The 25423-nt window shown below is 36.8% G+C and overlaps 3 protein-coding genes across 4 annotated transcripts in view; 2 read left to right on the top strand and 1 right to left on the bottom strand.

Moving 5' to 3' along the window:
• Positions 1 to 5207: 5207 nt before the first annotated feature.
• Positions 5208 to 11332, bottom strand: LOC117337213 (flavin reductase (NADH)-like). 2 transcript variants are annotated; one of them, XM_033898074.1, is made up of 11 exons: positions 11210 to 11332; positions 10509 to 10644; positions 9837 to 9914; positions 9384 to 9513; positions 9047 to 9110; positions 8506 to 8589; positions 7890 to 8038; positions 7129 to 7278; positions 6661 to 6700; positions 6172 to 6359; positions 5208 to 5671 (listed from the first exon to the last, which is right to left on the bottom strand). In XM_033898074.1, the coding sequence occupies exons 2-11, from the start codon at positions 10600 to 10602 to the stop codon at positions 5635 to 5637; spliced, it is 1014 nt and encodes a 337-aa protein (XP_033753965.1). In that variant the 5' UTR covers positions 10603 to 10644; positions 11210 to 11332; the 3' UTR covers positions 5208 to 5634. The 2 variants fall into 2 exon arrangements, with proteins under 2 accessions (XP_033753965.1, XP_033753976.1); XM_033898085.1 differs by lacking the exon at positions 11210 to 11332 and having other exon boundaries at positions 10540 to 10644.
• Positions 11333 to 11575: 243 nt separating this feature from the next.
• On the top strand, positions 11576 to 12952 carry LOC117337224 (rRNA methyltransferase 2, mitochondrial-like). Its single transcript, XM_033898097.1, has 2 exons — positions 11576 to 11945; positions 12415 to 12952. Exons 1-2 carry the CDS (start codon positions 11606 to 11608, stop codon positions 12897 to 12899), a joined length of 825 nt encoding a protein of 274 aa, XP_033753988.1. The 5' UTR covers positions 11576 to 11605; the 3' UTR covers positions 12900 to 12952.
• Positions 12953 to 16642: 3690 nt separating this feature from the next.
• LOC117337232 (calcium-activated potassium channel subunit alpha-1-like) overlaps positions 16643 to 25423 on the top strand; it is a 101357-nt gene continuing 92576 nt past the window's right edge. Inside the window, exon 1 of the mRNA XM_033898109.1 lies at positions 16643 to 17974. Coding sequence (XP_033754000.1) covers positions 17648 to 17974 — 327 coding nt within the window. The 5' untranslated portion in view covers positions 16643 to 17647. The remainder of the gene's footprint in view (positions 17975 to 25423) is intronic.

Below are 25423 nucleotides of genomic sequence, written 5' to 3' on the forward strand. Positions count from 1 at the left end.
GGCCGACAGGCAGCCATCTTGGATTTTGACAATTGAAGTTTGTTATCGCTATTTCTGAGAATGTACTGAATGGATCTTTCTGAAATTTCATATGTAAGTTTCCCTTGGTGCGTAGTTATGCATATTGCATTTTGAGACCAATCTGAAAACAATATGGCCGACAGGCAGCCATCTTGGATTTTGACAATTGAAGTTTGTTATCGCTATTTCTGAGAAAGTACTGAAGGGATCTTTCTGAAATTTCATATGAAGGTTCCCCTTGGTGCCTAGTTATGCAAATTGCATTTTGGGACCAATCGGATAACAACATGGCCGACAGGTAGCCATCTTGGATTTTGACAATTGAAGTCTGTTATCGCTATTTCTGAGAAAGTACTTAAGGGATCTTTCTCAAATTTCATATGTAGGTTCCCCTTACTGCCTAGTTATGCATATTGCAATTTGAGACCAATCGGAAAACAATATGGCCGACAGGCAGCCATCTTGGATTTTGACAATTGAAGATTGTTATCGCTATTTCTCAGAAAGTACTGAAGGGATCTTTCTCGAATTTCGTGTGTAGGTTCCCCTTGGTGCCTAGTTATGCATATTGCGTTTTGAGACCAATCGAAAAACAACATGGCCAACAGGCAGCCATCTTGGATTTTGACAATTGGAGTTTGTTATCGCTATTTCTCAGAAAGTACTGAAGGGATCTTTCTGAAATTTCATATGTAAGTTTCCCTTGGTGCGTAGTTATGCATATTGCATTTTGAGACCAATCTGAAAACAATATGGCCGACAGGCAGCCATCTTGGATTTTGACAATTGAAGTTTGTTATCGCTATTTCTGAGAAAGTACTGAAGGGATCTTTCTCAAATTTCATATGAAGGTTCCCCTTGGTGCCTAGTTATGCAAATTGCATTTTGGGACCAATCGGATAACAACATGGCCGACAGGTAGCCATCTTGGATTTTGACAATTGAAGTTTGTTATCGCTATTTCTGAGAAAGTACTTAAGGGATCTTTCTCAAATTTCATATGTAGGTTCCCCTTGCTGCCTAGTTATGCATATTGCAATTTGAGACCAATCGGAAAACAATATGGCCGACAGGCAGCCATCTTGGATTTTGACAATTGAAGATTGTTATCGCTATTTCTCAGAAAGTACTGAAGGGATCTTTCTCAAATTTCATGTGTAGGTTCCCCTTGGTGCCTAGTTATGCATATTGCAGTTTTGAGACCAATCTGAAAACAACATGGCCGACAGGCAGCCATCTTGGATTTTGACAATTGGAGTTTGTTATCGCTATTTCTGAGAAAGTACTGAAGGGATCTTTCTCAAATTTCATATGTAGGTTCCCCTTGGTGCCTAGTTATGCATATTGCATTTTGAGATCAATTGGAAAACAACATGGCCGACAGGCAGCCATCTTGGATTTTGACAATTGAAGTTTGTTATCGCTATTTCTGAGAATGTACTGAATGGATCTTTCTGAAATTTCATATGTAGGTTCCCCTTGGTGCCTAGTTATGCATATTGCGTTTTGAGACTAATCAGATAACAACATGGCCGACAGGCAGCCATCTTGGATTTTGACAATTGAAGTTTGTTATTACTATTTCTGAGAAAGTACTGAATGGATCTTTCTGAAATTTCATATGTAAGTTTCCCCTTGGTGCCTAGTTATGCATATTGCGTTTTGAGACCAATCTGAAAACAACATGGCCGACAGGCAGCCATCTTGGATTTTGACAATTGGAGTTTGTTATCGCTATTTCTGAGAATGTACTGAAGGGAATCTTTCTCAAATTTCATATGTAGGTTCCCCTTGGTGCCTAGTTATGCATATTGCAATTTGAGACCAATCGGAAAACAACATGGCCGACAGGCAGCCATCTTGGATTTTGACAATTGAAGATTGTTATCGCTGTTTCTCAGAAAGTACTGAAGGGATCTTTCTCAAGTTTCATGTGTAGGTTCCCCTTGGTGCCTAGTTATGCATATTGCGTTTTGAGACCAATCTGAAAACAACATGGCCGACAGGCAGCCATCTTGGATTTTGACAATTGGAGTTTGTTATCGCTATTTCTGAGAATGTACTGAAGGGATCTTTCTCAAATTTCATATGTAGGTTCCCCTTGGTGCCTAGTTATGCATATTGCAATTTGAGACCAATCGGAAAACAACATGGCCGACAGGCAGCCATCTTGGATTTTGACAATTGAAGTTTGTTATCGCTATTTCTGAGAATGTACTGAATGGATCTTTCTGAAATTTCATATGTAAGTTTCCCTTGGTGCGTAGTTATGCATATTGCATTTTGAGACCAATCTGAAAACAATATGGCCGACAGGCAGCCATCTTGGATTTTGACAATTGAAGTTTGTTATCGCTATTTCTGAGAAAGTACTGAAGGGATCTTTCTGAAATTTCATATGAAGGTTCCCCTTGGTGCCTAGTTATGCAAATTGCATTTTGGGACCAATCGGATAACAACATGGCCGACAGGTAGCCATCTTGGATTTTGACAATTGAAGTCTGTTATCGCTATTTCTGAGAAAGTACTTAAGGGATCTTTCTCAAATTTCATATGTAGGTTCCCCTTGCTGCCTAGTTATGCATATTGCAATTTGAGACCAATCGGAAAACAATATGGCCGACAGGCAGCCATCTTGGATTTTGACAATTGAAGATTGTTATCGCTATTTCTCAGAAAGTACTGAAGGGATCTTTCTCGAATTTCGTGTGTAGGTTCCCCTTGGTGCCTAGTTATGCATATTGCGTTTTGAGACCAATCGAAAAACAACATGGCCAACAGGCAGCCATCTTGGATTTTGACAATTGGAGTTTGTTATCGCTATTTCTCAGAAAGTACTGAAGGGATCTTTCTGAAATTTCATATGTAAGTTTCCCTTGGTGCGTAGTTATGCATATTGCATTTTGAGACCAATCTGAAAACAATATGGCCGACAGGCAGCCATCTTGGATTTTGACAATTGAAGTTTGTTATCGCTATTTCTGAGAAAGTACTGAAGGGATCTTTCTGAAATTTCATATGAAGGTTCCCCTTGGTGCCTAGTTATGCAAATTGCATTTTGGGACCAATCGGATAACAACATGGCCGACAGGTAGCCATCTTGGATTTTGACAATTGAAGTTTGTTATCGCTATTTCTGAGAAAGTACTTAAGGGATCTTTCTCAAATTTCATATGTAGGTTCCCCTTGCTGCCTAGTTATGCATATTGCAATTTGAGACCAATCGGAAAACAATATGGCCGACAGGCAGCCATCTTGGATTTTGACAATTGAAGATTGTTATCGCTATTTCTCAGAAAGTACTGAAGGGATCTTTCTCAAATTTCATGTGTAGGTTCCCCTTGGTGCCTAGTTATGCATATTGCGTTTTGAGACCAATCTGAAAACAACATGGCTGACAGGCAGCCATCTTGGATTTTGACAATTGGAGTTTGTTATCGCTATTTCTGAGAAAGTACTGAAGGGATCTTTCTCAAATTTCATATGTAGGTTCCCCTTGGTGCCTAGTTATGCATATTGCATTTTGAGATCAATTGGAAAACAACATGGCCGACAGGCAGCCATCTTGGATTTTGACAATTGAAGTTTGTTATCGCTATTTCTGAGAATGTACTGAATGGATCTTTCTGAAATTTCATATGTAGGTTCCCCTTGGTGCCTAGTTATGCATATTGCGTTTTGAGACTAATCAGATAACAACATGGCCGACAGGCAGCCATCTTGGATTTTGACAATTGAAGTTTGTTATTACTATTTCTGAGAAAGTACTGAATGGATCTTTCTGAAATTTCATATGTAAGTTTCCCTTGGTGCCTAGTTATGCATATTGCGTTTTGAGACCAATCTGAAAACAATATGGCCGACAGGCAGCCATCTTGGATTTTGACAATCGAAGATTGTTATCGCTATTTCTGAGAAAGTACTGAATGGATCTTTCTCAAGTTTCATATGGAGGTTCCCCTTGGTGGCTCGTTATGCTTATTGCATTTTGAGATCAATTGGAAAACAATATGGCCGACAGACCGCCATCTTGGATTTTGACAATTGAAGTTTGTTATCGCTATTTCTGAGAAAGTACTGAATGGATCTTTCTCAAATTTCATATGTAGGTTCCCCTTGGTCCCTTGTATTGCATTTTTGGACCAGTCTGTCCTGAAAACAACCTGGCAAACAAACAGCCATTATCGTTAAATCTCAAATTTCTTATATAGCTAGGATTCCCTTGTTTGAAAAGTACTGGAGGGATGTCTCAATTTGCACAGATTAGTAAAATGAAGGGAAAAGTAGAGAAAAGATCAATCTGACATGGAACCTATGAAGATCATTCAATGGTGGGCGCCAAGATCCCTCTGGGATCTCTTGTTAATTAGAATATTGAAGACAATTCGCTCCATAGTGCATGAAAAATTGACCAAGTGCCACTTTCAAAAATAAGCTGCCTCTTGTTTTTCACTGGTAAGTTTACAGAACATCGTGGAAGATAGATTCAGCAAATATCAAACAATGATGATTTAGTAACAATGTAACTTTAACCTTCATACCAAACCGCAGGTACAATACAATGTAATGATTTTTAAGATAGGATTCTTTTTGCACACCCACTCAATATGTACAAAGTTGGGTTTCTGGTTACATGGTATACTCTATCATATATATATTGTCATTTTCACTCACCATTTTACAGTAAAATGAATAAATTCTTTTGTAATGTTAGTAATGATATATACCCCTTGGTACAAGTATATTTAGATGAGAGTGCAAAAGGAAGTCTATCCATGTTGTTAATGAATTTAATATTTGACAAACCAAATTTTAGATATACTGGGTTTAGCACATTGGCAGAACACAAAGTAATTAATGAACAAAAGAGTATTTTCGGTAAAATGTTATTTGTGATGCAAACAAGAAAAATCTGCACATAAGTTTTCCACACACAAGACATTCTATTAGCTGGTATTCGAGCTAACAATCTTAAATACTAGTTTACAATCAACAAGTAAATATAGGTACATCTTTAGACAACTCATAAAGTGTGTGAAATATATTCTCTATTCTATTAAAGCAATACTGAATTATGAATAAAAGTGTTGGCACAGAACCTATTGTTTTTCTTTACCAATATCGTCACAATTATTTCTAAAAATTGGTTTGCTGGGTTTAGTGTTTACTTAAATGTTGCATATACCTGGAAATCTGAGAAATTTAACACTTTGTGCTGTGGTGGTTGTGTCCATGGGCAAAAAACTTAACACCAATTGCTCGATGGCATATGTTATGTGAGGTATCCACCAACTACTACAAGGAAACCCTGCCTAAAAATGACCCTGGTTGTTCACAGGGCGGTAAAACCATCAAGCAAACATTCAATCTGGTATATATTTATTTAGCTGTCCTACCAATAGGAAAACAACTGTGACCAGTTTTTACTCCGATTGGATATACTTGAGTATAAAATCAAACATAAATATTAAAATAAATATCCATATGGCATCTCTGTAAAATCTTCGCGTTCAACTTTTGCAAAGTAAGCAAATATCATTGTAACAAACATTGTAGGCAATATATATTATATATATATCACAATACTTTAACATGAAATAGCTACTAGTCTTGTCAGCATGGCAACGGTCGTATATCTGGTGAAACAAATCTGAAATGGAACAAAATCATTATTAGATAAAAATGTATATCCACTTTGGTACAACTGAATTTGTAAAAAAAAGAAAAGAAAAGTAAGTTGTACACTAGAACTGAATTATTTCTTGAGAAAGGAACTACATATACTTGAGACAACTTGGATGGAGTATACAGTATCTGTACAATGGATAATGAAAATTAAACTTCAATTGTTGAGCACTTCAGGCTCCAGTTTCAATAACTTATGATTAGGTCAAATCCATCCTTTACAACTTTGTTTACCATTAGGTAATTTAGAAATATTATTTATGGAACAAAATTATTTCAATTTCTCCCAACCTTGTTGTAGACCAAAACAAAATCAAGGTCTAAGGGGAGATAATTTGATGACCTCTTTGCAGAAATGAGTTAAGGGCTACATCATACACCTTTTATGATGAAGTATGAAAGAAAATCCATACACTGTGTATGAAAATTAAACCGATACATAGCCTGGGTCTGATGGACACTTACTTTTTACGTGCTTCTGGACAAAACAGTCTGTCTTTTGAGTAGTATTGCGAGGGGAGGTTCCTGTCGAGGAGGTAGGTATGTGAGGAGATGAAGTTTTCAAATTGAAGGTCTTCATCACTCCTTAGAATGGCGTCTGTTACCACAGATATGTAAAACCTAGTGATGGTTTCATGGTAACCAAACTTCACCTGTAACACATTAGAAATTATGTTTATAATTATAATTCATTAAATAAACATGACACTGGTATATATGAACAGCACTTAATTATAGAGGCAAAAAAATGGAATTTAATTAATCCCAGGGCATTCATTCTTATTTATATTTACACCAGTATACTTTTATTTGAAATGAAACCAATGTTCAAAATCTTTTTCATATTAAAATATCTTAAGTTTAAAAAAACTGTTTATATATTTGTAATGCAATGAAGCATATAACTTTGTAAAAATTATGAGAAATTAAGAAAAGAAAATATGTGAAACTTACCTTATCTATGTTTTGTTCATTAAAATGCTTAATTCCTTCTCTGAAACAAAAGAATTAGTGTCTTTATTTCATGAAAAGTGCACAAAATATAAAATATACTGTACTGCTCTGTGGTCTAAGGGGAGATAATTTGGTGAGCCCTGTTGCAAAAATGTTTTAAGAGCTAGGTTATACACCTTGTAATGTAGTATAAAAGAAAACCCATACACTGTGTATGAAAATTAAACCGATACATAGCCTACATCATTTGAGTCTGAAGACCCCACATTCCCTCTTAAATAGAAGCAAAACCCATTCAAATTAATTCTGATTTGTAACAAAATAGTATAAAGTCTATCTGTCAAATAGAAAAAAATTGCAAGGTTAAATGTATGTAATATTTCATTTTTCATACTCATAGACTGAAATTTCAATTCCTTTCAATATAAACAAACTCCATTTACAATAGTCGTTTATCCCTGTACTAACATTATATGGGGTGTGGCTCCATCTTTGCCAAGCTCCATGATGTAATTCCAAGCCATTCTAAGATGTGCCTCATGAGTCCAGTCCTCAAAGGGCAATGTAGCATCCTCAAATGCCTTCAAAAATATCTCGTCTCCAACAGACCTAAATGACCTTTAAAAAACGATAAATAAAACTTCAAAATGCTACCGAGTATACATTTGTGATAAAATATGCACATATCAATCTTGTTCAACTCAACTCTACGGAAACACTAGATTTCAGGGAAAATTGTCCCTCAAAGCACGGACTTGGTAATAAATTTACATTGTTGTTTACCAGAATAAATTATTTATAAATTTACAGTGTTGTTTACCCGAGTTAAATATTCAAAAATTTACATTGTTGTTTACCGGTGTATAATATCTATAATTTACATTGTTTACCTGATTAACTTATTTATAATTTACATTGGTGTTTACCCAAGTAAAATACCTAGAATTTACATTGTTTACCCGAGTAAAATAGTTATCATTTATACTGTTGTTTACCTGAGTGAAATATTAAACAATTAACATTGTTGTTTACCTGTGTAAAATATTTATACTTTACATTGTTTACCCAAGTAAAATATTTAAAATTTACACTGCTGTAAAATTTTTAATGCTGTTTACCCAAATGAATTATTTTAAAATTTACACTGTTGCTTACCTGAGTAAAATATTGATAAATTTACACTGATGTTTACTCGAGTAAAATATTTATAAATTTTCATTGTTGTTTACCTGATAAAGTACAGCAGAGGATCAGGCGTGCTATGATTCAATACAGCATTACACACATCTCCGTACCATACATGATGGTCGCCGACGGTGTGGACAGACTTAGCTGTACATTCTAAAACCGCTGAACATCCAGATATTAGAGGCAGACCCTGTAACATGGTAAGCCATTTTATACCAAACAAAAGTAGAAAATTCTGTCATACCAGATTTCCGTCATCTGATAACAAATAAAAGATTAGATTATACTGGCTGTAAGCCCACTATCTTAAGCTCTATTAACTGTATTATGAATAGACAAGTTCTTTGTATTATATCAGGTATTAGCTAAGAAAATGGAAAGACGATAGATTTTCATCTTCTGGCATATCTAATTTCATTTTATCGCAATACATTTCTCTAAAATGATCATATAAAGTATATTTATAGAAATAGTGGATTTTATTTTCAATAACAATACAAATTTAACAGACTCTTACACACAATGTAAGTGTTTTGGGATATCAAACTATCATAATTTTATAAATCTAATTGATACAAGGCGTTGTACCTTGGCATTAAATATTTCATTCTGGGTCATAGGAACCTGTCAAGCCCCTGTGGTTTAAATGTGACCTACCTCTTCGCCTATCTGGTGAGGTACACTGGTGAACTGGCAAACATCCTCTTTGACTGGTTGAGAAAAATGTACACCATACTTTACCTAAACAGAAAAGTCATATTCAATTAAGTGGACATTCACGTGATTTTAGCATTCTTTAAATAGTTTTAAATGCATACAATAACTGCTGACTTTTGTACATTGAGTTTGAATTTTTTTTTTTCCAACAATGCTTAAGTGCATATCAAACTTTGACCCTAAGATCAAGATTTCTTGATAAAGAAAGGATTTTCCTATAATATGAAAATAACAGCATTAATGAAAAACAGCTACATAGCTGGACTTAAAAAATATAATCCCGATTTCCCAGGGCCCTGCTGGACCCAGAACTACTTCTGAAAGAAAAATACTGAAGATAACATTTGTCTCAAAAATAAGAAAGCCACCCTCCATTTACAGTATGTACATTACCTGATATAAAATGTTTTCAAATGTAAACAGGTAATTTTTTTTTTTTTTTTTTAAATTTAAATTTGAAAAAGAAAAGTATTGATATTACCTGGTCCCTGGCAAGAACATGGACAGCAAAATGTTGAGTCCTCAATAAAAGATCCTGCATTCGACTGAAATCGATAAAAATGACATATAGTGTAATGTCTTGTTTACAATCAAGACAACACAATGTTATAATTGTCAAATAATATCCAACCAGTAAATTTAGAGGGTTGATTGGACATTTCTTTATAGAATTACCTTTTAATCTATCTGCATCATATTCCAACAACTTTTCCGGTGGAGAAAATATCATTAGGTCTGCAGCTCTGCAGAAACACAGAAATGGCCCACACAGAGAGTAAAATGACTTGTGTGACTAAATTATGTTACTGTGAAATTACCTTGGATGTTTTAAACATATGGACACCACCGCTGGTTCAAAGGAAACACTGTTGAAGGAGGTACATGTTATTCCTCTCTTCAGCCATCTGTTGTTCAGGATATCATACTCGGATGTTGTTACAACCACCACTGGAGACAGAGATTTCTTGTTGTTATACACTGTATCTGGATCACTATACAAACCTCTGAGGATGTAATATATACTTGTGTGGACATCACAGACATTATGACTACACGTCCAACTTCCATTTCATGAATGTCCATCATAGGAGAACTTATTATTAGGTAACTTTTGAATTTAATATCAATTTGTTAACAAGCAATGACAGGATTGAAGTGTATAAATTTCTCAGGATAAAATCTCTAAAAAAAAAAAGAAAAAAAAAGAAAAAGAGAAAAGTTAGGTTTACTACCTCATAATTTCTTACTAAAAGTAAGATACATTTGCTCACCTGGTTGTGGCACCTTCCTCATAACACTCTTGTAAACATCTTGTGACTCTCCTGATGAGGACATAACCTCATTGACTTCTGAAGAAGTAGAGAAAAATTATCTGTAGATATCAATATCAATATATATGTACTCACTGATTTCACTTACTGAGTCCCAAAAGAAAAACACGTACATTTTTGCATGTTAATACAATATTTCTTTGCATTTAACTTAATATAATATTTTATGCATATATTCAAATGTGTTTACAAAATTGTAGAATACCCAGTAATGGGTATTCTACAATTTTGTAAACACATTTGAATACTAATTATTAGTATTAAACTGTGAGCTTTGTTTTTCTTCCTTCACATATTCCATAACAAAGATTTCCAATTATAGATTTAGAGTATTCTGATCTTGCATTTGTAATATTTTTGGCAATAGATTTTACACAGACAAAGAATATATTGCTGGTATACCTGATTACCTTACAAGTACCATCAGCATCTTGCAACATGCACAATTTTGAAGAAATCTTTTTGAACAAATTATATTTCACAGTACACCAAATGTATTCTGGAAAAAAAAATCGGTAAAAAAGGTACGAAAAAAATATTGTCTATAGGGATTTCAAGTATTCATAATTTTGAAAATTTCAAAGTCATTGTTGCAGTACTTGTATCTCTTACGTGTTGAGAATAATTTGCGAACACATTGTACCGTACGTATACAGTAGAAATGTGGCAATTTGCCTGGTATCCTAAGAATATGCCAGGAGTTCATCTTCTCAAGCAATCAGCACACATCTGAATACAAACAGTCTCTCTGAAAGGAAAGAAAAAACAAACTTATAGTAAAGACAATTTGAAATAGTTATGGGCCAGGTCATTAATTAGTAAATATACACATAATAAAATATCCCTATTGAAATAAATACAAGCATCACTTACCGTAATAAGTTTTTTTCTGTATGTTTGTTTGTTCAATATAGAAATTCAACTGCAGAGATTGTGATGGGCTTGTTTACCTGAGGCACAGGGGCATGTCTCGTGCTTTATTTTAAAAAGACAGTCAGAAATACCTATATATAGAGAGACTGTCATAACGTCCAGTGGTCTTTGCCCACAGGGGCATGTCTAGTCTTATATTTAAAAATAGTCAGAAATACCTATATATTAAGACCAGTAGATATTCCTTGCATTTTTTAAATATAAGACTAACGATAACCTCTAGCCCGATGGTGGCAGGGCCAGAGGAAACTCGGGCTAGGTGTAACCTCTATCCTGATCTTGACATGGTGCACAATCGAGGAATCCTCACACGAGTTGTAATATTCCTGATCTTATTTTAGAATCACAACTGTAAATATGAAAAAAAAGATCAAACTTACATTTCTATGTTTGGTGTTCCAAATGCGTGTAAATGACCTTAGTAGCTGCAGATAAACATACTGGTAAGTAGGTACTCATGCTAGGCTAATGCAATATATGTAGGGATTTCCTCATTAATAGAAGTGACATTAATTTGCAGCGTTTGTTTCGAATTCAGAACCTGTAGTTTCGGATTTTGAAATTTGACTATAATGTATCTGAACTACTGTCATACAAGTAAAACAAATACCATGAACAAATATTGAAACATTCATATAATATTCAAAATATTTATACCAATCATACTGAAAAATCTGCGATATAAGTAATGTCAGAAATTTGTTTCTTAAAATACAAACCGGAGAAATCCCTTTTAATGACGTCATGCATTAATTTCTTTTCGGGGAATACCCAAGATGACATTCACACTTGTGTATGGAATTAGATGCGGTTTTTGTAAACAAGTTAAGCATGTGTACAGATCTTTCACAACGTCACAGACAAACTACAAAGTGACAGTAAAAAAGCTGAAGGGCAAGAGCTCTGGATCACAAAAATGGCTGACACAACAACTCAACGATCCGTACGTGAAACGTGCTAAGTTGGAAAATTGGAGGTGTCGGAGTGCCTTTAAATTGCTGGAAATTGACGAAAAACATAAAATATTGAGACCTGGAAACGTTGTGATTGATTGTGGGGCTGCGCCTGGATCGTGGTGTCAAGTCGCCGCCAAGAAAGTGAATTCATCAAAAAGTGGTATGTATGGTAACACGTGTGTTTATGCGAGTTATCTCCCTTAGACACAAGATATGTACATGTACGTAATAACCTACTTGTAAGAGTACGTTTTTGAGAGGAAAAGCTCAAGGCAGCCAGCAATTTCAGTCTGCGTAACCAGGAATGATCCTAATCTAGAGCCCCCTTCTCCTTCTTGTTCAAGCAACAAGAATGTAGTCTGTCAAAATACAAGCTTCTATAGGCGTGTACATGTTAACTGGCATATATATATATTAAACATAAAATAAAGATTCTTGTATCTTGTTCACAAAAAAACCCTATTAATATTAACTGAGACATATATATATATACTGATATTAAAGGCACATAGTCCTCTTTAAAAATAATTAGAAATGTATCGTCCATGTTTTAATGCAGCATTGCAGAACAATGGTGATAACATATTGTTTCTGTAGTGTAGTGCACAATGTTGTTGATTTTTCTTCAGAGCCTAATCGACCTGTTGGAACAGTTATAGGAGTGGACCTTCTACACATTGAACCATTAGATGGAGTTACATTCTTTCCAAAGTCTGACTTCACAAATAAAGACGTCCAGAAATCCATACTTGAAAGTCTTGGCGGGAAAAAAGTGCACGTGGTTTTAAGTGACATGGCGCCAAAATCTTCCGACGCTAGACAATTAGATCACGAACTAAGCGTGGAGCTCTGTGCTTCCGTTCTGAGATTTTCTGTGGGAGTTCTCAGACATGGCGGTCATTTGTTATGCAAATTATGGATGGGGCCGGAACAGGACAAACTACAGCGGGCGCTTGACCGGATGTTTACGACTGTCAGAGTGGTCAAACCTCCAGCCAGTCGAACCAGCTCCTCCGAAATATATTACCTAGCTAAGGACTTTAGAGGCGTGCCTTCGGAGAAGTCGAAGACTTTCAGTAAAACCACACCGGAAGTGTGCAACGACAACGATTGAGGTCATGATTGATTTTTTATTTATTTAATGTTAATAAATTATTCAAATGTTCACAGAATGTTGAAGTTGCCTTTTAATTGTTATACAACAAATAAACTTTATAGTTTTGAAATGGGTTACACCACAGCGGCGCGACATACAGAATCCTAATCAAGCCATCAAACTTAGTATGGGTTTCCCCTGCCTTAAGACATGACGCCTGTCATACTGCGCAGGTATATCATTTGTGTAAGCAGTGCTTGTGGTACGCAAACTTTTGTTGAAATGAGATAGTTCGTGAATAATTCGGTTTGAATGAAACCATTCAAGTTCTTTTCAAAACACTGCCGTTTAAATATCCAAACTTTAAACATGTACATATATTATGCATTGCCTAAACTGCGATATCTCAAATCACAAACAAGCAAACACCAACATACTTACATATGACATAATCAATATCACAGAAAAAGCAAACACATTCAGATATCACAACACTGCAGTATGGTTAGCACGCTTTTCGGTCAGAAGCACCTAAAATCTTGAATGCCCTACCAGACCACAACAACTTAACTCACACAATTCAAATAACTGACAAACAGCTAATATGGGTCACAATGCAAATACAGCACATGCAGACAAAACATATTATAGATATACACACAACATTGTTTTAAGTTCCATTTTTTTTTCTAATAGTCTAAATAAACTTAATAATTACCAATATTGTAAAGTGCTACTGCTATATCTCAAGAGATAACTCCAAGAATATATTTCTTTTTAATGGGCTTGATTTAAATCCGAAGAATTTAAATACATAATATATACTCTAGCCCTTCCAAAGCCCGATCACAAAATGTGTAAACAAATAGACTATCACAAATCATCATGTCCCTGTGAATACAATATGTCCAGACATAGGTATTAGCCTCGTTTGTCAATAAACTCAATATAAATAGTTATATATTGAGGGTATTGACAGACGAGGCTAAGTACCTAATGTCCAAATATACCTTATTCTCAGGTCCCTGTGACACCGACGTGATCTGATCTCTATGCACAATTCCGCTCCTTATTCCATTACAAACTAATTCCAAGCTTAATGGGGCACTAGTTCGTTTGAATAATGTTAATTTAGGTCGTCAAAATTAAACTTACTGATTTTTTTCAAGTAGTAAATGTTATAATCTTTACATTAATACGACAGTTTGCTCTCAAGATAAAACAAAGTTCTTCGAGTATTAAGTCCTGAAAATGCTTAATTCGACCCGAAGTATCACTAATTACCTCAAAGACATGCAGCATTTGTCTACAACACGCCTTTTTCCTGTACATTTTGGCGTTAATTTCATTACTTGTAGGCACAAACACCCATATCATCATCGTTCGGACATAGATTTCATAGCATGTTATGTGGACTTCTAGAAGATACACAGATACAATTAAATCTTACTAGATCCAAAATGATAACAAATAGTTAAAATGATTTCATCAAAAATATATATTTATTAAGTATATAATCTGTTAACTGATATTGAACAAATTCGTCTATATAAAGAAAATACACAAATGAATTCACTATGACCTACGTATTTTAGATAATAATGTTTCCTAAGGGTTGCACTATATATATACCAAACTCTTTAGCATAGACCACAGGGACCAGGGAATGGGGTTACCAAAACGGCTGAAAAAGTGTGATATGCACACTAAGGTAGGTCCAAATACACCAAGACTGTAACGAATTCCCAGGTCCATGTGGCAGGAAAGGTTCAAATACACCTATACTAAGAAATTCTCAAGTCCCTGTACCTTGGATAGGTTTAAATATATGCACTTATAATGTAACGAATTCTCAGGTCCCTGTGACCAGGATTCGTTTAAATACACATAGACTGTCAGAAATTAGCATGTCCCTGTGGCTACGATTAGTCCAAATATCCTAGTCCGTAACAAATTTTCATGTCGCTGTGACTATGATTGTTCCAAATACACCTAGTCTGTAGCGAATTCTCAGGTCCCTGTGCCAAGGTTAGTTCTAAATACAGAATTCTCAGGTCCCTGTGCCAAGGTTAGTTACAAATATACCTGGTCTGTAACGAATGGTCAGGTCCCTGTGACCTCGATATGTACAAATACACCTAGTCTGTAACGAATTATCATGTCCCTGTGACCTTGACATGTACAAATACACCTAGTCTGTAACGAATTATCATGTCCCTGTGACCTTGATATGTACAAATACACCTAGTCTGTAACGAATTCTCAGGTCCCTGTGCCCAGGATAGGTCCAAATACACCTAGTCTGTAACAATTCTCAGGTCCCTGTGCCAAGGATAGGTCCAAATACACATAGTCTGTAACGAATTCATAGGCCCCTGTAGCATAGGCCTGTGTTGTTCATGCACCTACATAGGCGGATTGCACATAGGGATCGTATGTTAGGAGTATTTATGTTTTATTGTCAATATATAAATATGGTATTACAATACAAAAGAACATATTGATACAATATAGTTAATAGCATATACCAATCTAACATAGCTTTACAACCAGTCTAACATAGCTTTTCAAGAATGATATATAAAAAGATTTTTTGGGATGCAAGTTTGGAAGGGAAGTAACTCGAACCCGCCTACATGTATATATACTAATTTTATAAGTGATGTTCGGTGTTGTGATCCCGACACTCCTATGTTGAACATGACACGTTTTTTTAGCTGTACATCTATTATTTTCCCGCCAACAGAGACATATACACCTGATGGCGGCGCCATTTTGCAGACCGTAGTGAGATGGAATTTAATCCATTAGCTGTCTTTCCCGACCGTAGAAACATGTTAGAAAGCATATATTTTTCTTACTCGTTCACAATATACCTGAAGCATATTTAATTGTCTCCCAATAAATGCTTAATATCTGCCGAACCTCCTCTTCAGTCCGATTTTTTGGAGTTATTCAAACTGAAAAAATATTCTCTTTTTATGATTATTCACGTTTTCTTTAATTAATTATATGCAGTTATTGTTGTGCATAATCATTTAGAAGATGAGGAGGAGGAAAATCATATTGATGACAACTGAAAATAAGTCATAAATATAGCTTTGATGCAAAAGCAAAGGCGTCGGGTGGCGTAGTGGTTAGTGCAGTCGAATTTCATATAGACAGCCGGGGCTTGAATCCCCGGTCGAAGAAAAAATGTAATGCGGGTACTTAACCAAACACTTGAGTTTTCTCCAGGTACTCCGCCAGTTTCCTTTCAATGGCGATTCCTTGCGGGAAATGCAAGGATATAGTCCGCGCTAAACGAATACGCCGCTAAGGTCGATCAAGTTTGCTTGTTTATTAACAGGTAAAAGAATTCATGTTCAGTTTTTAAATAACGGATTATAGCTATGTGTATTGAACACAGTTATAAATGCTTCATAATTGTTGTAAAATAACTTTTACATGTTTGAAAATATTTTAAAGGTTTGCGTTATTTACACTTTTTTTTAAATAACGAAACCGGCGCAGTGTATATTTAGCCTCTATGTGTATACAAAACTGTACATACTCTCGATGGTATTGTTCGATCAAAACACACTTACTGATATTGTTTATCAATTATCTTTACCGGTACCATTCATGTATGTAAAGGTTTATGAACCCCTACACGTGTGCCATACACAGTTAATAACTCGATCGTAATTACCTCGACGAGACCTCGCTGAGTCTTGGAGACGAACAATATAGACTCGTCTGTATAAATAGAAACACGCCTAGCTGTACATATGTATACTCTAACTTCGCCGTAAGCACTGTTATTACTGGGGGTATATATCTGTGTGTATATACATACTGATTTACCTACAGACTCGGGAGGGACACCCACACCCACACATTCTCATACATATACACCGTGCTGTTGTTTACATGTACGTGTGTACATTTCCGGATGGTGAGAAATAGATTGCATTATTTTGATGTGATGCATACCATTAACGCTGGTACCTGGGAACACTCGGATTTATTCCAACAGTTGTGTTATGTTTGAAACGCTTTGGATTCTACGTCTTTTCAAGTAGTATTACACCACGTAGAGGGTGGTGATCGTCTGATGGTGGAGCTATAAGTGACTGGTATCGGGCAGGTCTCACGTGCGCACGCGGATCGAAGCCTTGTATCGATCTTTGGCCTCCCCTGTGTCACACTATACCCCGGCGCACGCTGTTGTCAGCACTCGACATCAATATTCATGAAAATCGCTTTTCAGTTACGGAAAAGGGTGATTGGAGAAGAACTGAACAATACGCGTGTAACCTCAGCCACTGAAGCCGTTTCAGAAGGTGTACAGTAATGATGTGTTCCGTTGTCAATGGATCGGTGTTGCTTGCCACGCCGGTGCTTGTTCAGGAAAGCTTGAAAACCAAGTAATATTACTATAACAAACCCTGTTCAACCAACCAAGGGCACATTCGCTATTTGCATGCAAATAGGCTTTCCATCAGATGACACAGGTATATATCGTGTATGTTGCTTTAAGCTATAGCAACGACATTCGGAACTCGGCGGTTCTATCGCCAAGATGCTTGTAAAATGTACATGAAGCGCCCATCGGCACCTCCAGATTAACCATGGTGACAGTCTTCTAAGCTACTTGGAGGAATTTATTTGTGTACTTTCTCGGAATATTGTGTTTGAGATATAAATATTTATTTTGTGTTCATTTATATATGATATTTCTGTATGTGTCGCAGTGTTATTTGGATTAAAACTTGACCACTACTATGTCGGGGAATAATACCACTTTGTCCATTGTCCAGTGCTCGGACGAAAGGCGCTGGTATACTTTCTTAGCATCCAGCCTCATCACTTTTGGATTTGGGTTATACATAATTCTCTGTTACAGAGTCTTATTAATCTTTTTCTGTCGAAGACGGAAAAATGGCGGTGTGGCCAAAGTTTCTCATCAAACTGGGCCCGTCCCCATCCCCGGGGGAAAAAACGTGCCGGGTTTTATGAAAACCCCAGACCCAGAAATTGGATGGATGACAGAAGCGAAAGATTGGGCAGGAGAGCTGATCTCAGGACAAACGACGACAGGCAGAATACTGGTAAGAGTATTTCTAACGAAAATATTGACATTTCTGATGACCCGACGGACACATATAATAGATCTAACGATTGGCCGAAGTATTTCTGTACCAGTTAGCAAATAATATCACTTCGTTACGACTTTACTTGGTATAAGACATGATCAGCTTGGCTTATACGAATGTAAAATTATGCACAAGTTTATTAAAAAAAAAATGAAAATAAAAACCAATTTATGGATATTTTTTAAAAGAAAAGAAAAAAAGAGAGAGATTCTTCTCAAACTTTGATTTAAGAAAATTCAGAGGGATCCCCGTAAGATGACAGAACTTGGAACATGCTTACCTGTATGTACACTACGGTTGCCATGATATGCGCTTTTAAGTGTTTTCTGTCATATTTTGTGGGCTCCACAATGCTATGCACAATACGTTAACACAAGGAAAACATTACAGGGGTCAGGCAGTGTAAGTTACATCTATGCATGTAGTCGTGTCACTGGAAATATGTACAGTTGTTCACGTTTGCTTTATAAAACACAAATAAACAAACAAGGATGTCTCTGTCACATTGTTTGTCTATTTACTTGCTGGGCTTATCGTCCCGTGAACAGCCAGTGTTATTTTGAGGCGGGTCTCATTGTAGTAGTTTGTGACTACCTCACTGAACAACATACGGGAAGCTCGTCGCCATGCCAAACAGAGCAATCAGGGTAACGTGTCTTGCCAAGCCACAATCACGACAGCGCAGACCGGCCTGTTGTTCAGCTTCCCGAGAGCATCGAACCACGATCCTCGGATCTTCACACGAGGTTACGTTGCCGGCGCACTTAGGACTGAGCTATCGCGGCCCCTTTGTCGTACCACAAGAAGAAGAATGTTGGTATATTTATAGTATAATCGTGTGTGATATATTGCCAATATTTGTATACATGCTTGACATTAAGGTGTTTAAAGCTCTTTCGTGATGAATCGAGAGAGGAATATAAAGTAATCGGGAATACGCATACGCTAAGCGAGGCTGAAACGATTCGAGGATTCAGTGAAGTGTTATATATACGAGGGAGGTTTTACTGTAGACATACGAGGGTCGTTATATGGAGGTTTTAATGAAGAGACAAACGATTGTCGTTATATCGAGGTTATCATGAAGAGAAATACGAGGGTCGATATATCCAGGTTTTAGTGTTGAATGACATATGATGGTCGTTATATCGAGGTTTTACTGTAGACACACGAGGGACGTTATATCGAGGTTTTACTGTAGACACACGAGGGACGTTATATCGAGGTTTTACTGTAGAGTGACACACGAGGGACGTTATATCGAGGTTTTACTGTAGAGACACATGATGGACGTTATATCGAGGTTTTACTGTAGACACATAGGGGGTCGTTATATCGAGGATTTACTGTTGAATGACGTAAGATGGTCGTTATATCGAGGTTTTACTGTAGACACACGAGGGACGTTATATCGAGGTTTTACTGTAGAGTGACACACGAGGGACGTTATATCGAGGTTTTACTGTAGAGACACACGAGGGGCATTATATCGAGGTTTTACTGTAGAGTGACACACGAAGGACGTTATATCGAGGTTTTACTGTTGAGTGACACACGGTGGACGTTATCTCGAGGTTTTACTGTAGTGACACACGGGGGTCGTTATATCGAGGTTTTGCAATAGACACACGAGGGACGTTATATCGAGGTTTTACCAAAGAGACATGCAAGAATTATATAGACTGACAAACGAAGGTTGTTATATCGAGGTTTCATTTTAGGATAGCATTAGAGGGGCACCATACAGGCGGTTTACTGTAGAATAACAGACGAGATTTACAGTTATAGTGACAAACGAGAGCGAGTATACCGTAAAGTGACAGACGAGTAGACATTGTATACGAGTTTTACAGTTTCTAAATAGTGCTCTTATATTGAACCCACACTAAAAATGTAAATCTGTTAAGAGATTTTAAATGGTTTGATTGCGTGACTCGATGCAGTGCGTATGCGGTTTCCATGGCATCCATTGTGTAATTGCGACTAATTATAAGTTAAGGACAAGTATGTGTCGCTTGATCAACTTGTTTACATGTAACGTTGCATGTACACGAGGATGACTGCTTGCGTAACTTTCGTTCAGATTTTTACTACTTCAAAGTTAGAGGTATACGGTATACACGGCTCATATCAAAAGGTTTTCTGAAAACTATCGAACGCACAGGAATGACTCTAGGATAGTATACTGTACAACGCCCGAGAGTGGCTCGAGTATACTGCACAACGCCCGAGAGTGGCTCGAGTATACTGCACAACGCCCGAGGGTGGCTCGAGTATACTGTCCAAAGCCCGAGGGTGACCCCGACTATACTGTACAAAGCCAGAGGGTGGCTCGAGTATACTGTACAAAGCCCGGGGGTGGCTCGAGTATACTGTCCAAAGCCCGAGGGTGACCCCGACTATACTGTCCAAAGCCCGAGGGTGACTCCGACTATACTGTACAAAACCCGAGGGTGGCTCGAGTATACCGTACAACGCCCGATGGTGGCTCTAGTATTTTGTACAATGCCCGAGGGTGGCTCGAGTATACTGTACAACGTCCGAGGGTGGCTCGAGTAAATTGTACAAAGCCCGAGGGTGGCTCGAGTATATTGTACAAAGTCCGAGGGTGGCTCGATTATACTGTGCAACGCCCGAGGGTGGCTCGAGTATACTGTACTGTACAAAGCCCGAGGGAGATCCCGACAATACTGTACAAAGCCCGAGGGTGACCCCGACTATACTGTACAAAGCCCGAGGGTGATCCCGGCTATACTGTACAAAGCCCAGGGGTGGCTCGAGTATACTGTACAAAGCCCGAGGGTGGCTCGAGTATACCGTACAACGCCCGAGGGTTGCTCGAGTATACTGTACAACGCCCGATGGTGGCTCGAGTATACTGTACAACGCCCGAGGGTGGCTCGAGTATACTGTACAACGCCCGAGGGTGGCTCGAGTATAATATACAAAGCCCGAGGGTGGCTCGAGTATATTGTACAAAGCCCGAGGGTGACTCGAGTATAGTGTACAACGCCCGAGGGTGGCTCGAGTATACTGTACAAAGCCCGAGGGTGACCCCGACTATACTATACATTGCCCGAGGGTGGCTCGAGTATACTGTACAACGCCCGAGGGTGGTGACGCCCTGGTATAGTCCAATATCTTGTAGTCCAGAAATAACTCCTTAATGTGGCCCTAATGTCATCTCTAAAGAGTAACCCCTAGTATACCCGGAATACCACCCGGTCCTAAACAATGCGCCCTAGTATAGCCCTGGTATCATCTGGCCTAGAGTTCAGGTCCTAAAATTACACCCTAGTATAGCCCTGGTATCATCTGGCCTAGAGTTCAGGTCCTAAAATTACACCCTAGTATAGCCCTGGTATCATCTGGCCTAAAGTTCAGGTCCTAAAATAACACCCTAGTATAGCCCTGGTATCATCTGGCCTAAAGTTCAGGTCCTAAAATTACACCCTGGTATAACCCTATATAACGTATTATCTGATCCTAAAATTTGTATAACCCTATATACATACATTTGTAACGTATTATCTGATCCTAAAATTAACACCCTGGTATAACCCTATATATATAACGTATTATCTTATCCTAAAATTAATACCCTGGTATAACCCTATATACAAAACGTATTATCTGATCCTAAAATTACACCCTGGTTTCATCTGGTCCTTAAATTATGACCTGTCTCAATATCATTCCGTTTCAAAATATCCCCATGTAGTCACTTATCTTCTGGTTGTGAATCTGTTACATGTACCCGGTGTAGCTCCGATAATATATACATGATTGTATAGATTTTATTCGCGTAATTAATTCAAAATAATCTTTAAATAGCTTTCTCTGTAGGTTAAATGGTTCCCCACTTACTATGATTACAATATTACGTCACACATGTACATACCACAGTTGTACATGTGTTCATCAAGGCGTTGTAGATGTGCATTTGTAAGACATGACACGGTCACAGGGACCTGAAAATTACTTACAGTCTACGTGTTTGTGTAATTGAGCCGTCCCTAACATCGGGGTATCATTTTCAATTTAACCTAATATCAATCTAGCCCCCCCCCCCCCCCCCCCCCCCCCCCCCCCCCAACCACCCCCCAACCACCCCACATCACCCCAGCCCCAAAAAAGGGCCAGAAAAAAAAATGTAATATTCACTAGGGGAGGTCCATCAATGACACATAAACTGATACAAATTATCAGGGCCCTGTGACGTTAAGTAAATATTTTTAATCTGTTATAAAGATATCAAATGTTCTCACGATAAAGCGGGTCTACGTAATATTTTAACGAATACTAGAAAATGAAAATACACTAAGTAAATATTTAAATATACTTGCTCTCAACACACTCTCTATTCAACGATTAAAAACGACCAAAAAGAAAGAACTGCCCGGGTTAAAAAAAGAATTCTAAAAGACAATTGTATGTCATGGAATAGGATACCACGACTTGATCGCGAACGTGTGTATATTGGAAATTACAGCCCTCATTTATTTACAGCTTCGTGTTTGAGATAGAATTATTTTTGTACAATACATACAATAGCGATACATTTTCTTTTTACAGAGCTTAAGACTCTCACACTATGACTTGGCACAAAGGCGTGTAAACTTGTTTATGTAGAGAACGCTATCGTCTTGTCATTACAAGTATATACCATGTTTATAAAGCAGGGGTAGCGGGTATTGTTACGTCCCCCATCGGTACGGAAATTAATTATGGACGTTTATTGAGGTGAATATGTGGTTTTATGAACCCAAAAAAGGACGGAGTCGAGGTTAATATCATTAGTAAGGTCCATGTACATATATAGCTCGAGTTTCCTCTGGTCCTAAAACCATGTCTGGTGTCCCTGGTGTCAGGGCCAGAAGAAACTCGGTCTAGAACAAATAACAACTATTCATCACTATATATAACATCTTAACATGCACAAAGACAGATTCATTAATAAATATCTAACGCTAAGAAGTTATTGTTTCATAAAGATTACTGTCGATTTGCAGTTTCTATAGATTTGTATTTCAGAATCTGTCTGTGTTAGTATTTTATGGGAAATGTTGAATGTCTGGTGTTAGTGGGAAATGTTGAATGTCTGGTGTTAGTGGGAAATGTTGAATGTCTGGTGTTAGGGCCAGAAGAAACTCGGTCTAGAACAAATTAAAATTAAATGAAACTCGGTCCAGAACAAATAACAATTAAATGATACTGTAATAACTGATGTCAAATCTCGGTGTTTCTACTATGAACATGAATATTCTTACATAAACCAAAATAGCATTTGACAGTAATGACATTGTCGGTGATTTACGTTGCAAAAGCCTGTGTCGCAATTCGTACATGGAGTAATTGTGTCATTTATATCAATGTATTATAGTGCATCACCATAACATATATATGGTTGAATCTACATCACTTATGTATGACCCAAAGAAATTTTTTTTTATCAATATTCCACATATATCTTATAATTATTTGCTTACTGGACACATATATATGTTTATATATATATATATATAGCAAGACGGATGATATGATCGATGGTTTCTTTTCTGGTAATGGTATAGTAATACTGCTGAATTCCGAATTCACTTGTATATCATCATAGGCCTGTAAATAGTACCGGTATAAAAATATACTTGTAACACCTGGTGTAGGTGGGAAATACTCGCCACCCTGTTAGGAATTTTTTATGATATATCCTACTAACCAATGCAACTGAACATACATGAATAGTATATTTAAATACATATAGCAAGACGGATAATATGATCCGCCACACCAGGTTTCTTTTCTGGTTATGTTATAGTAGTACTGCTGACTTCCGGTTTCACTTCTTGCTTTATTTATGCGGAGTGGAATATTGTGAAAGTATGCATGGATGAAAAGGAAACAAATGTGCAAGGTGTAAGAGTACAGGTAAAGCAAGTAGAATATGATTTAGGTATAGTCGATAGTGTGTCATTTCTTTCTCTTTTTCTCATTTTTTGTTTGATCTCATCTATGTTTTTCTGTGTTTTTTCCTTATGTCTATCACTGCTTCCTTTCCTTTTCTTCTTGAGTGTCAGATTTATTACTATTCTGCTGCTGGCAAGGGCTCCGCTAGAGCTCCTGCCCTCTCGCGTTGTCTTCGGCTGTGTCACATATATGGTCAATGATTCTAATAAGATAAACGGTTTAGATATGTAACTTGTTGAGTGTATAAAGATAATATCAGCAAACTGTCAAGGTCTAGGAGATAGACATAAAAGAAAAGATGTTTTTTCTTACTTGAAAAATAAGCATTATAATATTTTCTGTTTACAGGATACACATTTCACTCCTGAACTTGAAAATATAATTAGAGCAGAATGGGGTTATGACTGCTATTTTAATTCATTCAGATCAAATGCACGGGGGGTAGCAATTTTACTCAATAACAATTTTGAAGTAAAAGTATTGCAGGTAAAAAGGGAGTTGTCTGGTAATTTTTTGGCACTTGATATGAGGATAGAAGGTAGAAAAGTAACATTAATTACACTATATGGCCCTAATTCAGACAATCCAGAATTTTATGAAAACTTAACTGAAACTATTAATCTATTTGGCAATGATTCTTTTATAATATGTGGTGATTTTAACTTAGTTTTGAACCCTACAGTGGATTATGATAAAAGCTATAAAAATATAAATAACCCAAAAGCCAGGGATAAAATAATTGAACTTATAGAAGAATTGGGAATGGTAGATATATATAGAGAACAGCATCCAGAAAATAGAAGATACACCTGGAGGAGAAGTAATCCTGTTAAACAAGCTAGGCTAGATTTTTTTCTTATTTCGGACAATCTATTACCAAACATTCATTATTCAAATATTGAACCAGGCTATAGAACAGATCATTCACTTCCTGTAATTGCTTTAAAGTTTAACGAATTCAGAAAAGGAAAAGGATTATGGAAGTTTAACAATTCACTTTTACATGATTTAGATTACTTAGAACTTATAAATAAACTTATTTTAGACATTAAAAGACAATATGCTCTTCCAGTTTATCATTTAGAAAACATCAGCAATATACCTGATTCTGATATACAATTTATGATAAGCGATCAACTTTTTTTGGAAACACTTTTAATAGAAATTCGAGGCAAAACCATTTCCCACTCGTCATATAAAAAGAAGATACAGAATTTGAACGAAAGTAGACTTATAGAAACTATACATGAACTAGAAGATAGTAATGAGGTTGATATAGACAGGGTGAATGAAAAAAAACAAGAATTACAAAATATAAGATTGAATAAATTAAAAGGTAGCTTAATTCGATCTAGAGCTAAATGGGTAGAAGAGGGTGAAAAACCAACACATTATTTCTTAAATTTAGAAAACAGAAATTACACCTCAAAGTTAATACCA

The sequence above is a fragment of the Pecten maximus genome, chromosome 1 (genome assembly GCF_902652985.1).
Source record: "Pecten maximus chromosome 1, xPecMax1.1, whole genome shotgun sequence".
NCBI classification, from domain to species: domain Eukaryota; kingdom Metazoa; phylum Mollusca; class Bivalvia; order Pectinida; family Pectinidae; genus Pecten; species Pecten maximus.

What these genes read in the sequence shown, in the direction of transcription:
- LOC117337213 (XM_033898074.1), bottom strand. Translation starts at nt 10,602, where the DNA reads ATGAACTCCTGGCATATTCTTAGGATACCAGGCAAATTGCCACATTTC. An exon ending in ATGTTCTTGCCAGGGACCAG is followed by an intron (nt 8,590 to 9,046) that starts GTAATATCAATA and finishes TTTTCTGTTTAG; the next exon opens with GTAAAGTATGGTGTACATTT. An exon ending in TGTCCAGAAGCACGTAAAAA is followed by an intron (nt 5,672 to 6,171) that starts GTAAGTGTCCAT and finishes GTTCCATTTCAG; the next exon opens with ATTTGTTTCACCAGATATAC.
- LOC117337224 (XM_033898097.1), top strand. Translation starts at nt 11,606, where the DNA reads ATGACATTCACACTTGTGTATGGAATTAGATGCGGTTTTTGTAAACAA. An exon ending in AGTGAATTCATCAAAAAGTG is followed by an intron (nt 11,946 to 12,414) that starts GTATGTATGGTA and finishes ATTTTTCTTCAG; the next exon opens with AGCCTAATCGACCTGTTGGA.